Below are 16,987 nucleotides of genomic sequence, written 5' to 3'. Positions count from 1 at the left end.
ATAACATGTTTTAGTAATCTGCTTGTGATTGTCACAGTGGGAGCTGCAGAGTACGAAAAAAATTTGAAAACTTCATCTTTCTTCTGCTGGCTTGTTGAGATCATTTCAAGAATTGGCTCCAATACTGAGGACTGTGTGTGTAAAAATTTGGACTAGATGCATTTTGAAGCAAGAAGCCAGGCACATTTCCTCTCTTCCATAATGGTATTAGCTAATAGGTATGAGCTTGGCCAAATTGAAAAGGAGTGCCTCGATATTTGGAAATTATGTTAATCTACAAAACATGTTCCCTTCACTTTTGCAGGGTTTTTCAGTCTGCTAAAGGCGCAGTGGATACACGAGGATGGACACAGAGGAATTCCCTCCCCCACCACCAGAAGGTAATTGAAATAATTTGGGGTTTCAAGCCAATTTTGCTGTAAAAATCTGACTCTCAGTCCCAGTGGCATTGTGCTGAAACATGAGCTCTTATCTACCCTGTCGTCTTCTTTGGCCTTGCTTGCTCACATTGTGAGAGTATGATGGGAAGAAACCTGCAAGAGATGCTTACACTGTATTATATACACTGATCTATGTATCTCTGTATATTAATAGGATACGTTTTTGGTTGTAAGACATTTTACTTATTGTTCACACAGAACTGAAACCTATATGAAGCCATTTAAGTGTGAAAGAGTTTTGCTTAGTTTTGTTCAGTCATTACTATTTAGGAATTTTGGAATTGCCACCCTAAATGAAGACTCCTTTCTCATAGATGCTGTGACAGGTAAAGGTCTATTATTAGATACTACCTAGGAAATCTCGAATGTGAAAGAAGCAGAAAGTTGTGAAATCAGCTTTTAATGGCTTAGATATCTGGCCAGCATTGTTGACAGTTTTATTTATGCTCTGAGGTATCACTGAGGCTACTGTTGGCAAACAAGCTTTTCCTGTCCTAGATTCCACAATCTATGTGGTCAGGATCCTGAATTTAGCTCTGTTTAGTTTAGTGACAGTTCCTGTGAAACTCACTCTATTGGGTAATCCATCTCCAAAGCAACATAGTGCTGAGGGGGAAGAGGAGTTGTCCCTAAGGAATTGAAATTTCCATTCAGCAGGGGCTGCCATTTTTCAAAGGTGGCTGATAATTGTGGCCCCAACCCCAGCTTTGCAGCCTGTCAGCATGTGGGGTACTCTGATGGAAAGTCGGGGTGACACAGGTCAGTGCAGTTCCAGAATTCAGGTTCTTTCTCTGCAGAGTTCTTTGTGACATGTAGAATTATGTGTATCGGGTCCTTGTTTTCAGACATGTCATGCTTTAATAGGCTGAGATTAGACTTAATTTAACATAAACTGAGGTTCTGTTCTACCTGATCTCGTGTCAGTGGGTGCTTTCTCTTTCATCTCAAGAAGCTTTGTCTGAAATTATTGGAACTCATACTTTTTTTTTTTTTTACTTCACTGTTGCTAACTCGCTTTAAAAAAGATTAAAAGGAATGTAAGTGTAGGTAAATCTGACACCAAATTACACTAAAAGTTACACAAACATATACTCTAGTTAATTTTCTAGATAATTCTCATTAGCCATTTTGCAGGTGGAGGTTTTTGAGTGAAGTACAGCTACAAACACATATAACAATTGAAGGAGATTTATAGGACTTTTTTGTAAAGGTTGAGGGATTGTTCTGGCATGTTAATCCTCTGGCCACCCTTGGTATCTGCTCAGAAGGGATGAGCAGCACCTGCCAGTGCACCCACACAGTGGGTGTGTTGGTGGGTTGCTGTGGCTCATGATGGGAAGGATACTTTATTGGGTGCAGAATCCTTTGCATAATGATTCTAAAATCCCCAGCTCAGGACACAGATGAAAATAATTTGCTTTTTGCTTTTTTTTTTTTTCTTCTTTCTAAAGTTGGTGCTCCCCAGGGCTCAGTTCTGGGTCCAGTCCTGTTCAGTATCTTTATCATGACCTGCATGAAGGGATTGAATGTTCCTTCAGTAAGTTTGCAGATGACACTAAGCTGGGAGGAAGTGTCAATCTGCCTGAGAGTAGGGAGGCTCTTCAACTGGATCTGAAGAGACTGGATCAGATGAGGTTCAACAAGGCCAAGTGCAGAGTCCTGTACTTGGGACATAACAACCCCATGCAGCACTGCAGGCTTGGGGGAGACTGGCTGGAGAGCTGCCTGGCAGAGAAGGACCTAGGGGTATTGGCTGACTGCAGGCTGAATATGAGCCAGCAGTGTGCCCAGGTGGCCAAGTTGGCCAACAGCATCCTGGCCTGTATCATAAACATTGTGGCCAGCAGGTCCGGAGAAGTGGTTGTGCCCCTTTACTCGTCATTGGTGAGGCCACACCTCAAGTACTGTGTCCAGTTTTGGGCTCCTTACTACAAGAGAGACTTCAAGGCCCTGGAGTGTGTCCAGAGAAGGGCAACCATGCTGGGGAAGGGGCTGGAGAGCAAACCTTATGATGAGCAGCTGAGGGAACTGGGGTTGTTTAGCCTGGAGAACAGGAGGCAGAGGGGGGACCTTATCACTGCCTACAATTACCTGCAAGGAGGTTGTTGGTCTTTTCACCCAAGCAACAGGTGATAGGACAAGGGGGAATGGACTCAAGCTGCACCAGGGCAGGTTCAGATTAGACATTAGGAAAAAAAGTCTTCACCAAAAGGGTTATTGGGCATTGGAACAGGCTGCCCAGGGAGGTGGTTGAGTCATGGATCCTGGATGTATTTAAAAGACGGGTAGATGAGGTGCTCAGGGATATGGTTTACCCAGTGATTCTGTGATTCTGTAATGTATACGAAGGGAAAAAACATAATGCTAAAGCTTCATCTTTGTCACAGATATGTTGTGCAACTGTATATGAAGCCTACGTGATTAAAATAATGTTAAGTAATGTCTTTTCATTAGAAATAATGCATCTGAATATCTACCTTGTTCATGTTAAGGTAAAGTTAAGGTCAGTAGTAGAGCTTTTTCAACCTGTAGGGAAAAACTGCATGCAATAGAAGAAGATAACATATTTAACCTTTATTTATTTCATTTATTATGCTTTATGCAACATATCTGCTCCTAGCTGTTTGGACATTCCATTCATGCATTGTTAATTAAGCAGCGACAAGTCTGTGCTGGTTAATTCCATTACCCCAAAGCAAATTCAAGTACTGAGGAACTTTAGAAAAATTAATGCCTGTATGCTCCTTCCTCCAGACTGCATTAAAAAGAGGTACTTTTTTGAGGCATGATTAAAAATTCTATAGTATTTTTCTCTGTACTTTTTAAATGCATTATGTGTTAGCAGCCAGGGAGCAGCTGGAGGGGGAGTAGGTGCAAAGGCTTCCTTGGCTACGAGTATAATCCAGAAAACTGCTTCCAAAACTGACACTTCAGATGATAGTACCAGCTTATGTTCCTTTCTTTAGCATGTCTCTGCATATGAATTTATGAACAAAATGCTGGCTTCCAAGATGTAATACATTAAAAATTTTCATGGCTATTTTCTGAAATAAGATGGAGGATGATTCTTCTTCTATCAACAAAACCCTTTTACAAAAGCTAAATGAAAATGGCAAATGTTATCATAGCTGTAAGTTATAATTATGTTTTTAATTGGTTGCTGTAATAGAGAGAATCCTTAGCCAAACCCTTTTAGTTAAGAAAAGGGTATGCTGTGCACTGCAGACTGTGCAGCAAGGATTTCAAAAGCTCATAATTCTGAGGGATTGGATCATGCATGTACTGTAGAGGAGTCGTCATCACTCTGACCAGCTGGGACTGGAGACTGGATGTTTAATACTAGCATGGTGTTTACATGGGATGGCCTGGGCTTTATGCTATTACTACTTCTGTTAGATGTGGTGTCTGCTTTTCAGTTCTTAACTTGAAAAACATCTTACAGCCTTGCAAAGTAGAAGTCCTTTTCTTTAAGTGAGGACCTAATAGGCATTTATCAGGGCCTGTTTGAGAAGGAGAAAACCAGCTCTGTTTGCTCAGCAGGATGGATACCTGACAGACAGCTTCATGCTGAGGGAAGCCAGGGAGGGGTGTGCTCTCTGTGTCAAACAGGCTTCTGGCTTTGCATGTTCATCTCTGAGTGAGTGTGTCTCTCACTGTTTCTGGTACATGGCACTATACCTCATGGTTTCTCTGTGAAATCTATTAGAAACTGTTTGGTGTATTTCCTCATACTAAGTATACTGGCCAGCAATTCATTCCACTTGTCCTACGCTGAGTTGCCTTTTACAATAGTTGTAAGACCTGAAATAACCTCCTTTAAGCTGTTCTATAACTAGTTGAGTCTATCAAGGTAGGTTACTCTATAGTGATGAGATTCTGAGTATGGCTGCAATGCACTACAGTTCTTGAATGGTGAACACTTGATACATTTTGTTTCCCACATGTAGGAAATTAACATATTATTTATATTAAATTTTTGAAGTGAAATACTGAAATTCTGATCTTCATACAAGGACATTGAGAGACTGAATTTGGTAGCATAGTCTTTGTATTACTGCCAAATACTCTCTTTACCTGAGAGACAATCTCTTGTAACTCTTCATTTGGAAAGTGTGACGTGCCCTTAAAGACCAGGTAGTGGAGAGATGGACGTTCACTCACCTACACCACCATCCACAAAACTGTGGCTAAAGCTGGCAAGAAATCTTGTTCTGCTGAGGTTTGGGGTCTAAGATGTTCTTCAGTGGGATGGAATTTGGTGCTTTGGGATTTTTGGATATTTTTAACCAACCTGAAAACATACCAAGGATATCTCCTAGACATTGACTAATGAAACTTTTTATGTAAATGCTGAGCTCTCTAGGGCTGTGAGTGGGATATTTATTTGTTCCTGATGCAGAGAGACACAGAGCGGGGAGGCCAAGGACTTAAATGTGGATATCCTGTATGCGATGGAGTGCTGTGATTGTCCCCTCCTGCGATTATCTTTTGTTGTTTGCCTGCCAGTGCCGGAACACTAAAATAGTCCTAGTTCCTCTGTCCCCGAGAAGGAAGTCTGGCTAGACTCTGAGGGTAAGAGTGAAGTAGGAACTACTACACTCTCACACAGGTTCCCCTTTGGATGACTGCATGTTGTAACCAAAAAAATGTAGAAAAAAGCTTTTACTAACCCCGGTAGGGAGCTGCTGAATGTCTGCCATGCTTTGCTGTAGAGATGACTGATTTTTCTCTGCTAGGGGAACGGCTTTTTATTGTGTGCTATATATATTTCTTTCAGATTTAGATACCTTTTGTGCTCTTTAGTGAAGGATTTCTTAGTTTATGTATTATTACATATTTATTAACTGTTTTACAAGCTAATTTTGTGACTGAGACAAGAGGCAGTTAAATTTGGGCTTTTATACTATTGACAAGAAAAGCGCTTGTATGTTTTACGATTTGGTTTATAGACATGAAGAGCACTGGGGGCACATAAGCTCCTATTTCAGACCAAAGTAAAGTAAAAACACGTTACTTACTGTGATTGGGGGACTGAAATAAGAACATTGCTTAAATTAAACTGCAGCTATAAAGGGAGTTGGTCTTGGGCTAAATGGCATTGTTTGTTAGATATCTATTGTCAGCATACAGACAGTTACAAATGATGGCCAAAGGAGAGCCAAGATTTCAGAGGAATGAGAACAGAATATGATTTGTAGTTATGAATGGTCCCTTGTTTTTGAAGCTGGCAGTAGCTTGCTGGTGTCTGACATCCCATCTGTAACAGAACAATTTATTTGTTTCTAAAGATCACATTTCTCTCAGTAAATAAAGGAAAATGCATTGTTTAAGGTAAGGATCAATTATTTTGTGTGACAACTCAGACAAGCTGTGTAACAAAGAGGAACAAGAAAATTCCCATTGCAGAACTGCAGCTACAGTGTCACATGTCACTCCTAATTATGTGTTTTTTCTTCTAGCCCAAGTATATTTGAGTGTTTGGAACAACAAGAAGTAGAAAGAAAATGAACAGATTAATAAATAACTTATTTTGTGGTTTGGAATCAACAAAGAAAACACAGTTTACATTGATGTAATTCTATTTTATTTTGTTCTGAAGCAATCCAGTAAAGTTTTTGCTAGATGTGTATAATTTATTAAATGATCAAATGTTATTTGCTGTCACAGATTTCTGAGAGCTTGACTTAATCCTTTTGATAGTATTTGATGTTTTCTTTGTGAATAGTAAGTTATAGCTGTGTTTTTCGATTCACTCAGTTGTTTTGTAAGGTGACTTTACTGATGGACTGGACTTGCTGTGTGCAGGGACAAGGTGTGTTGGTCTGGGAGAGAAATTGATGATGACAGCAAAAGTTTATCTCTGGTCTGGGATAACGAGTACCACTTGCCTAAATGACAAACAAATTATAAGGAAACTTGTACTGTTTTTTTGAGTATTCTTGCAATGAATAAGCTCAGTGTAGGCTCAGTTTGACATCTTAGTTTCAGTGACTCAACATATAAGGAGAGGCATGAATTGTTTCTGTCTTTTCTTCTTTTCCCTCTTTATAGCCTATGTCTAGCCTTAACTGGCCAGGAAAAATTGCTGGGAGTTTTTTGGTTTGAGTCTTTTTCTAATTCCATTTCACTGATCCTGACAAGTATTCACTAACCGTGCCTAAAGCCTCTGTAATGATTTCACTCCAGAGTTTACAGACAGATTAACTCTTTTTATACATTGTAATAATTCTTTTATCTTGTGTATGAGCATGGGTAAAAACTTGTTTGCATTATGATAAGTTAAATAAAGTGTCTGAATTATTAAATGAAACATTTATTAGGTGCTGCTTGCTTTTGCTACAGAGAAGAGCTGAAGCTATGCCTAGCAATCTAAGGAAAACATACGTGATAAAACATTTTTTTTGGGCAAACTTCTCCAGGCTCCTGTATAGATTTTTCTTTTTTTCTTCCTCGTTAAGCTAATCTTTCTGGGATAGGTGACCTCATCATAGCTTCATTAGAGTGAATTCAGAAGGTGATTTAGTCTGCTAATGAAGGGTGACTACAGGAATACATCTCATGGTGAAGTTATCTGTTGTTGAGCTCAACAGCTTCAGTTAGGGGAAAGTGTGATAGATCCTCAAAAGTCTTTTGTTATGCTGGTTCAGGTTTTTCCAGTAGTTGGAGCAAGGACCTGTGTGTTCCTGTGCCATGGGTATGCCCACACTGACGCACAACTCTGTATTCCCAGTTCTGTATGTTGCATGGAGATAGTAAGGGAAATGCCCTGGGAGGAGTGACTTGGTTCAGTGTAATGTGTCTGGAGGATTGTAACAGCCTCCTGTATTGCAAAGGAAGGTGGAGGTAAAATTAACTGTGGCTGGGATTGCTCTTTCCCATCTGCCTATCCAATGGTGACCTACTCATGTTTGCACATGAAGAACACTTCCCAGCCACACATTCCTTCCTGACTTCCTTTGTGGATTGCAGAGTTGTCAGGTTGGGTTTAGTCAGCTGTCTTTGGCCAAGGCAGGGCTTCCTTTCCCCTCCATGGCTAATGAAAGGCAACAATGAGAAGGACTGAGGTTAATGAACTGAAAGGTCCTCCAAAAAATGCCATCGTTGCCCTGCTGAAGTCAGTGTCCACTGAGGTGATAGAATTTCTGGTGGAAGCTGTGTTACAAGTATGCTGTAAAACAGGACTTTGAACAGTTACTGAGTCTTGATCTAAGAATTACCATTTTCATGAGTTATTGAGTTCCTCAGGTATACAGTGTTTGGGCTGTAACAGGACCATAGCATGTAAGGGCAAAGAAGAGTGGGACACATTAAATCAGTAAATAAAACAAATGGAAGGAATGTGTAAAGCTTCTCCCTGTTAGTTGCTGGGATAATGGGTTTGTCAAACTGTGCACATACAAAACTTTGTTTACAAGTCAGTCTGTTGCCTAGTGCTGGGCAAAGGGGTAACAACAGAAAACAGTTCCTGGATTTACACAGAGCACAACTGTTCTGTTCTAAATTTTCCTATAGTAAAAAGTGCTGTAAATAAGTAGCTGTAGAAGTTTTTGAGCATGTGTTGAACAGGTCGCACACAGTGCAGTTAGGTGGGGTGGTTGTTGAGAAAAAGGAACCTGTGGCACTGTGTCCCAAAAGATGAATTGATGCCTTGTGCATCTTCTGAGCCCTGCCTGGGCTGTTACCCTGTAAAGATGCTGAGCATTTGAATGCCTCTGATGCTGATAAGGCAGGTGCTGCTTTTGGAGTGCTAGCAAGTGCTTCAGTTTTGACACTGCTAGATAAAGAGTTGTTCAAGCCTTGACCAATGACCCAGAATTTAGGCACAAGGTCTGAGAAGTATGTGCAGCTGCCCGCAAGGTAGAGAAAGGAACATGATCCAAAAGTGAAGCCAAATCCTCTGATACCTTATATCCAAAATGTCAGTCTGGTGGAAAGATGTCACTAGGCATGATCCAAGACCTGGGGTACTTAAGCTTTTGCCTGGGTGGGTTTCAGCTCTTTTTAGGATGCTCTGCAGTTTGTGCACCTGAAATGCATGTTGCCTTTCTGTAGAAGTGGATCTCATGCCCGCTGTTTTGGGCCCCCAGGGTCTCTCTCTGCAGCTTTCTGCTTCACGGGAATCCCCATTACTCTTAAAAGCCTTTCAGTCCAAGGTATTCTGAGATGGTAGAGCAGTTTCGTTTTGCCAATCAGAATGAAACACTGTCTTAGAGAAATGTGTATTCCTCAAACCATTAAACAGTGATGGCTGCAATGCAAAAAGTAATTATTTGGAAAACTAGATATTAATAGATGGTATCTGCTAGGAAAAAATGTGAAGCAGAAAGCAGCAGTTTGAAGTATATCAATGATGAGGCCAAAATTACATTTCCTAGAAATTTTTCCTTGTTTCTTTGTGACACCTGTATCCTGTGGTTAGTCAACATGCCCCATCCCTGTCCTCCCAGAACTAGATGCTTCGTTTTCTCAGTGACTTTGTAGTCCTTCTGTTTTATTCAAGCTCTCTAACTTCCCCATTCCCTGCATGGACTGTGCATTCGGCAGCCGTTGTAGGTGAGTTTAGTGGTTTGTGCGCACAGTAGCTGAGGCTGCACAGCCATCGTCAGCATCCATCAGACATCAGACAGCAAGGTAGCTTTTGTGGTTTCACTGCTATACCTCATGTTAGGTGCCTGGTGGCATTTATTATTCGGACTGTTATCCTTGGTACTATTAAGTATATTAGTATTCCTTTAATTCTGATGTAAAGCTAATAGACTTCAGTAGGGATAGATGGATTTTCATCATAAATAGGGATCTAGCATGTATTCATGCAGTTTTCTAATGGCTGTACGTACTTTTCTTACAGAATCTCCTTTTAAGGACTTCAAAACCTGCACATCAGCAACATTTCATGGTGAAATTTTAATGGCAAATCTACTACTGTGGTGCAGAGGTGGAAAAGACCTGTTTGTCCAGGGACCAGGCTTGGTCTATGTTTCTGGCTGTGGCAGACAATAACCAGCGTCACCAGCATGCTGAGTATGAAGGCAGCTGATTTTACATAGCAACCTTTCTGGTTATGACATAGCCAGCACTGAAAAGCATCTTGTAGAGTTACAAGGGAGTACAGGTCTTGCGGGTGATTCTGCTGCTGCTCCTCTCTGGATAGCCTAATTAATGTCTAATGTTTTTATTTTAGACTTCTGGGGTTTTTTCAACATGATTCTTTTAATTATTATCGAACTTTAAGCTTAATTTTTAGCACTGGAGTAGTTTGTAAGGTTCAGTGGTTTTGGTGCTTGTAAATCTTTCCGAATGTCCACAAATCTGGGCTTTGTTTCAAGAAACAAAATGTGTAAGTATTTGGCATGCTGTAGTTTGCAGTCTCTTTCTAAAACTTAAGCTTGCAGAATCATCGTTCTTTCGACTTCAATTTTGAGCTTGTCTTCTATGCAGAAGAATAACAACCTGTTGTGCATGCTCAACAACGTAATTAGTGTTTGCTGTGTGTACTTATGATATACCAAAGAGGCATTTTTACTTATTCTTTTGTTTATTTGGAGGGAGTGCCTGTTAATTCGTGTGGTTTTGCTTTTTGTTTCCATCACTGGAAACACATTTTTGCATGAATGTGTACGGTTTAGTTCTGTTGGGGTTTTCTTGTAACTGTTTTCCACAGAGACTTGTAGCGCTGCCGCTGCGGTCATGCTTTGGATGCGCGCAGGAGCTGAGTGTAATTAGCATCACGCCTGTACCGTGGGGACCCGGGTTTCCTGCAGCGCAGCTTAGAGCATCTGCAAGTGAAAGGGGAGTGTGAGTCCACGGCTCTCTGATCTGCTTCCCATGGGAAGAAGTACTCACTCAGGTGGTTTTTTGCATACAGAGCTTGGCTTTAGATGTTTCTTCCCCCCCACTAGAATAGATGTTCTTCACCTGCATTGACCATGTGAGGAGCTGATTTATGGATGCCAGCGGTGTGCTGGCATATATCCCACTGTGATGTGGAAGTGTTAGTGAAGGGCAGCATTTGCAGGAGTGCTGTGCTCTGAAAGCCAGCCTTCTCTTGGGGGGGGGGGGGGGGGGGGGGGGGGGCGGTCCTGCCTCACCCTGCACAGGTACAGTAGAGGTGTCATTTGGGGAAGACAGAAGAGAGATGCGTAAGCTGAGTACTGGTGCAAAAGGATATTTACCTTCAGTTTTCTGTCCTGACACTGAAGAAGCAGTGGTTGCAGGTAGAAAATAGCGTGTTGCTTTCTAGCTCTAGGAATGCAATCTAATCACTGCTAAAGCTAGGGGCTATCCAGTGGTGACTGAGTCTCTTACAACCTTTTGGAAGTTCCTGCTGCATATGCATTCATCAGGGAGCACAGTCAGCATGGTGTGTTTGTGCCCAAACCATTAGTTTTAGAAAAGGAACAATAGTTTCAAAAGCAGTTATTGTTATCTGCATGCTACTCTTTCTTGTTGTTGTCTAGTGCCTTGTACACTTGGGTAAGGAGCTGGACAGACTTTACCTCTTACTTCTAAAGAGTCTGAAAAGGCAAGCATGTCTCATCTGCGTTAGGGTTAATAATAAGCCTGGCTGTTTGCTTTGGTTTGTGACCTTTGTAAGTTATCAGATTTTATATTATCTAAAAATATTGTGAGATAGTAAACTTCTAAAATATTTTTTACAGGAAGAATTTTGTGTTTCAGTATACTCAGGAATTTGGAGACAATTTGAAGGAAAGTGGGTTATGCACTCCTAAGTGTCTTGATGCAATCCAAAGTCCTGTCCTCCAACCCCGGTGCCCCACTCTCCCCATCTCTCCTCACCACCACCCCCACCCCCCAAAAAAAAGTTAATGCGTTGGAATACAAATCAATGTTAGGAGGAGAAATGAAAACTAATCTTCCCTTCTGAGACCATGCATATTTACCATGTCCTGCAATCTTTAGAGAACTTTGTCATAGTGTCATTCAAATATAATAGGTATCTTTCCTCTGTTTGATCCATGGCTCCCTGCTGACTTCAAAGAAAAAAAGCTACAAATGATCGTGAGGATGACATTCCTAATTGCCCAGAAACCTTACTCAGTTTCTGAAGGTATTTCTCCAACCTTAAAACAGAACATAAAGTACTGCTGTTTCTTGATGGCAGCGTGCCTGTTTATGTGCAGGGCTTCCAGATCTGTTGTTACTCTGCCCAAGGCTGCTGAGCTGTTCCCGCTTGGGGTTCTGGTTGTTTCTTCCATCATCATAGTTTTCCATGGAAGGAACTTGGTTGACTTCTTCAGGGTTGTCTCTGAAACAGGTCAAAGGAGGTGATCCTCCCCTTCTACTCTGCCCTGGTCAGGCCACACCTGGAGTATTGTGTCCAGTTCTGGGCTCCCTGGTATAAAAAAGACAGGGATCTCCTGGAGAGAGTCCAGAGGAGGGCTATGAAGATGATTAAAGGCCTGGAACATCTCCCCTATGAGGAAAGGCTGAGTGAGCTGGGACTGTTCAGCCTTGAGAAAAGAAGACTAAGAGGGAATCTGGTTAATGTTTATAAATATCTCAAGTGTAGGACACAGGGGGAAATGGCCAGCCCCTTTTCAGTGCTCTGTGGAGATAGGACAAGGGACAATGGCTGCAAGTTGGAGCACAGCAAGTTCTGCACCAATATGTGGAAGAACTTTTTCACAGTAAGGGTGACAAAGCACTGGAATAGGCTGCCCAGGGGGGTTGTGGAGTCTCCTCTGGAGACGTTCAAGACCCATCTGGATGCCTACCTGTGCGATCTGTCCTAAGGAACCTGCTTCATCAGGAGGGTTGAACCTGATGATCTCTTGAGGCCCCTTCCAACCCCTACAATTCTGTGATTCTGTGATTTACGTGGCTGCAATGGAGGACAGTTTTGGGGTGGTGTGGTTTGGTGTGTTTTGGTTTTTTGGGTTGTTTTTTTTCCAATTCTTGTGTGTTTGTACTGCATCCCAACTGCACTTGATAGGAGGTGCAGAGCAATTTTGCCTTATTTCTGTATCTCTGCGTTAAGCTGTTGAAGAAATCTGTTAAGGAAGCTTTGCTATAGCTTAATGCTGGCTTTAGAATTAATGTCACTCTTAAACTTGTAACTTTTAGCTGTATTATGTTGAACTATAAATAGTTTAAGGAAAATGAATGGGAAGGCAGATGGTGCCAAGAATGCTTTGCAATTGGCAGAGCAACCAGAAATTGTTCAAATTTGCTCATGCCCCAGCAGGTCTCTGTAAACACAGCCCAAGTGAGCTTGTTTTTGAAGTCAGCTTAAGAAAAAAATCATTTCCCTGGGTAACATGTCATGGGGAAAAAAGGAAGTCAGCAATCGGAGTGTTGTGCTAACATTTAAGAGATTTTTAGTAACTAATTTAATTATTTGGAGTAATTCCAGGCAGCCTCTGTAATGCAAAGCAATCTGTGATTATCATGTTGACAAAAAAAAAAAAAGTGCATTTAAAAATTGCAGATTAGGGTTAAAGGGAGGGCAGGGACAGGGGACACTGTAGTGGGGGCCTGCTACAGGCCACCTGACAAGGGAGACCGAGCGGATGAGTCCCTCTATAGACAGATAGAAGCAGCCTCATGTTCATAAGCCCTGGTCCTCATGGGGGGACTTCATCCACCCAGTATCTGTTGGAGGCACAAGGCAGCTGGACACAAGCAATCCAGGAGGTTCCTGGAGTATATCGTTGATAACGTCCTCCAAATGATAGAGGAGCCAACGAAGAGAGGTGTCATGCAGGACCTTGTTCTCACAAAGGGGTTGGTAGGGGATCCAAAGCTTCAGGGTGGCCTTGGCTGCAGTGGACATGATGGAATTAAAAATCCTTGGGGCATCAAGTAGCATGTACAGTATACTCACTACTCTGGCCTTCAGGAGAGCAGACTTTGGCCTCTTTAGAGACCTCCTTGGTTGAGTACCATGGCACAAAGCTGTGGGGGGAAGAGGGCCCCAAGGCAGCTGGCTAGCCTTCAAGGCTCACCTTGTTCAAGCTCAGGAGCAATGTATCCTGAGGAAGAAAAAGTCAGGCAAAAACCACCGAGGCTTGCATGGATGACCAAGGAGCTCCTGGGCAAAACCAAGCGCAAAAAAGAAGCCTACAAAGGCTGGAGACAAGGGCAGGTGTTCTGGGAGGAATACAGAGAAAAGGTCCAAGCAGCCAGGGATCAGGATAGAAAAGCTAAGGCCCTGATAGAATTAAATCTGGCCAGTGATGTCAAGGATAAGAAGAAAAGTTTCTATAGGTGTGTCAGTAGTAAGAGGAAGATGAGGGAAAATGTGTGCCCCTCCAAAATGAAACAGGAGGCCTAGATACCCAGGATGTGGAGAAGGCTGAGGTATTCACTGACATTTTTTCCCCTCAGTCTCCATCAGCAGGAGCTCTAGTCACACTGCCCAGGTCGCAGAATGCAGTCAGAGACTAAGAGAATGAAGAACTGCCCACTGTAGGAGAAAGTCAGCTTTGAGACCATCTAAAGAACCTGGAAGGTGTACAAGTCCATGGGGCCTGACAAAATGCATTGCTCAACCTTATGCCTGAATTCTCTCCCTTGTTCCTTCAAGGGACACAGGAGAGTGGGGAATGGGGTTGTAGTCAGTTCATCCCATGTTGTCTCTGCTGCTCCTTTCTCCTCAGGGGAAAGACGTCCTAACACTCTGCCCCTTCTCAGCTGGTATTGGCTCTGGGGTCCCACTCACGGGAGACAGTCCTCCATGAGCTTCTCCAACATGAGTGCTTCCCAGCAGGGCTTCAGGTCTTCACCAAATTCCCTGGCATGGCTTCCATGGGGTGCAGGCCTTCAGGAACAGACTGCTGCAGCATTGCCCCCATGGGCTCACAAGTCCCACCAGCAAACCTACTCTGGCATTGGCTTTTCTCCATGGGTTGCATGTCCTGACAGGAACTTGCTCCAGCACAGGCTCCCCACAAGGTCACAGTCTCCTTCAGACGGCTCCATCTTCTCTACCATGGTGTCTTCCAAGGGCTGCAGGTGGAATCTCTACTTCCCATCATCTTCCATGGGCTGCAGGGGGACAGTCTGCTTCACTATGGACTTCTCCACAGGCTACAGGGGCATCTCTTCTCTGGTGCCTGGAGCACCTTGTCCCCCTCCTTCACTGACCTTAATGTCTGCAAAATTTGTTATGTCTTCTCACTCCCTTCTCTAGCAGAAAAAATCTGCTGCTTGTTGTTTTGGGTTTTATCTTGCAGTTTTGGGGTTTTTTTTGTTTTACTTAAATATGTTATCACAGAGGCACTACCACTGTCGCTGGTTGGCTTGGCCTTGGTCAGAGGCGGGTCTGTCTTGGAGCCAGCTGGTATTGGCTCTGGCAGACCTAGGAAAGCTTCTAGCAACTTTTTGCAGAAGCCACTCCTGTAGCCTCCCCACCTCTACCAAAAACTTGCCATACCAATCCAGAACATCCACTCTCTATCATATTTGAGAAAGTCATGGCACTCTGGTGAAGTTCTCGCTGACTGGAAAAGGAGAAGCATAACCCCCATTTTTAAAAAGGAACAAGAAGAACTGGGGCACTATATACATCAGTCGTTCTCGCCTCTGTGCTTGGCAAGATCATGGAGCAGATTCCCCTGGAAACTGCTCAAGCACAGTGAAAATAAGGACGTGATTGGTGACAGCCAACAGGGCTTCATTAAGGGCTCATCCTGCCTGACAAATTTGGTGGCCTTCTACAATGGGGTTACAACATTGGTGCGCAAGGGAAGTGTGACAGACATCACCTACCTTGAACTGTACAAAGCATTTAATGCTGTGCATTGACATTCTTTGTCTCCAAATGGGAAAGACATGGATTCAACTAAGGAATTGGCTGGATGGTCACACTTGAAAGAGTTGTGGTCAGTGTCTCAATGTCCAAATGGAGACCACTGAGGAGTGGCATTCTTCAGGGGTTGGTACTGGGACAGGCACATCTTTTTAGGAAACATACCATGGGTTTGAGTGCATCCTCAGCAAGTTTGCCAGTTATACCAAACTGCGTGATGGGGTTCACCACTGGAGGGAAGGGATGCCATCCAGAGGGACCTTGACAGGCTGAAGAGATGGATCTATGCAAACTGCATCAAGTTCAACAAGGTCAAGTACAAGGTCCTGAACATGGGTTGGGGCAATCCCAAGCAGAACTACAGGTCTGGGGTGTTGATTGATGTAAAGCTCAGCATGAGGCAACAATGCGCGCTTGCAGACTAGAAAGCCAACCATGTTCTGGGCTGCATCAAAAGCATCATGATCAGCAGGTTGAGGGAGGGGATTCTCCCCCTCTAGTCTGTTCTCCTGAGACCCTACCTGGAGTACTGTGTCCACCTCCGGGGACCCCAGTACAAGAAGGACATGGGCCTGTTAGAGCGAGTGCAGAGGAGGCGTACAACGATGATCAGATGACTGAAGCGCCTCTCATATGAGGACAGGCTGAGAGAGTTGGGCTTGTTCAGCCTGGGGAAGACTCTGGAGAGATCTTACTGCAGCCTTCCAGTACCTAGACGGGCCTTCAGGAATGATGGGGAGGGACTGTTTATAAGTGCATGGAGTGACAGGGCAAGGGGTAATGGGTTTTTAAAATATAAAAGGGCAGATTTAGATACTAGGAAGATACTCTTCCCTGTGAGGGTGGTGAGACCCTGGCATAGGTTGCCCAGAGAAGCTGTGGCTGCCCCCTCCCTGGCAGTGTTGAAAGCCAGGCTGGATGGGGCTTTGGGCAGCCTGGGCTAGTGAAGGGTGTCCCTGCCCATGGCAGGGGGTGGGAACTGGATGGTCTTCGAGGTCCCTTCCTACCCAAACCAGCCTGTGATTCTGTGTCATATTCCTTTTTCTAATCCTGAATTTGAACTTTCAGGTTTAATTTAATTTGAGGGCAATGTTTTTATTTTATCAGATCTCTCTTTTCGTGCTTTAAAACTCCAGATAGAAATTTTTAGAAATGCAAGAATTTTCCTGAAGCACTTCTACATCCAGTACTGCAGCATGGTATGGACATAAGGCAAAGAAATGGAATCAGTTATTGTATTCTCATTGCTGTGGTTGGCACAGGTAAAGTTAAGCGTGTGAGTTGTGATGAAAGGTCAGATTGGATTTTCAGTAACTAATTATTTGAAGTAAATCCCATCTGTGATTATCATGGTGGTGGAAAAAAAAAACCAACAAAAAACCAACTCAAAAAACCCAGCATTTTAAAATTACATTAAAAGAAAAAAAAAGTAGTTGCCCTCTCCGTGATTTCCAGTGGGGTGACCCTTTGGAATTTCCCCCATTCACCTCAGTTTTTCTCTGCAAGCACAGTTGGCTGGGAATGCGCTTTTTGGTTTGATCCTTTTGATTTACAGCCAAAGGGTCAGAGGAACTGGGGCTTTCTTCAGAAGCATGAAATTTTGCAAGTTCTGTAGGGTTTCTGTAGCCGGATTCAGCCCAAGTGTAACTGTGCTGTTTGTCTTCCTGATTTATTGTAGGACTTTCCAAGTGCTTTGTGCTTCTGAGTGTTTGTGGTGTTCTGATGTAACACCAACCACTGTAGAAAATGTGCATATTTTCGAAACTGTAGTTACTCA

General features: G+C 43.0%; 1 protein-coding gene across 3 annotated transcripts in view; it reads left to right on the top strand.

Annotated features, from left to right (window-relative positions):
- Window positions 1-343: 343 nt before the first annotated feature.
- The window catches only part of ARHGEF10 (Rho guanine nucleotide exchange factor 10), a gene marked incomplete at its 5' end in the record, with an annotated part of 99,843 nt that continues 83,199 nt past the window's right edge, over window positions 344-16,987 (top strand). For all 3 annotated transcript variants that reach the window (XM_084260983.1, XM_084260982.1, XM_084260984.1), the window contains one exon: window positions 344-380. In XM_084260983.1, coding sequence (XP_084117109.1) covers window positions 344-380 — 37 coding nt within the window. The remainder of the gene's footprint in view (window positions 381-16,987) is intronic.

This window comes from Gallinula chloropus (genome assembly GCF_964237585.1).
Source record: "Gallinula chloropus genome assembly, chromosome: 3".
Taxonomy (NCBI): domain Eukaryota; kingdom Metazoa; phylum Chordata; class Aves; order Gruiformes; family Rallidae; genus Gallinula; species Gallinula chloropus.
The sequence above is the reverse complement of the archived record's forward strand: the minus strand, read 5'-3'. Positions and strand labels throughout refer to the sequence as shown.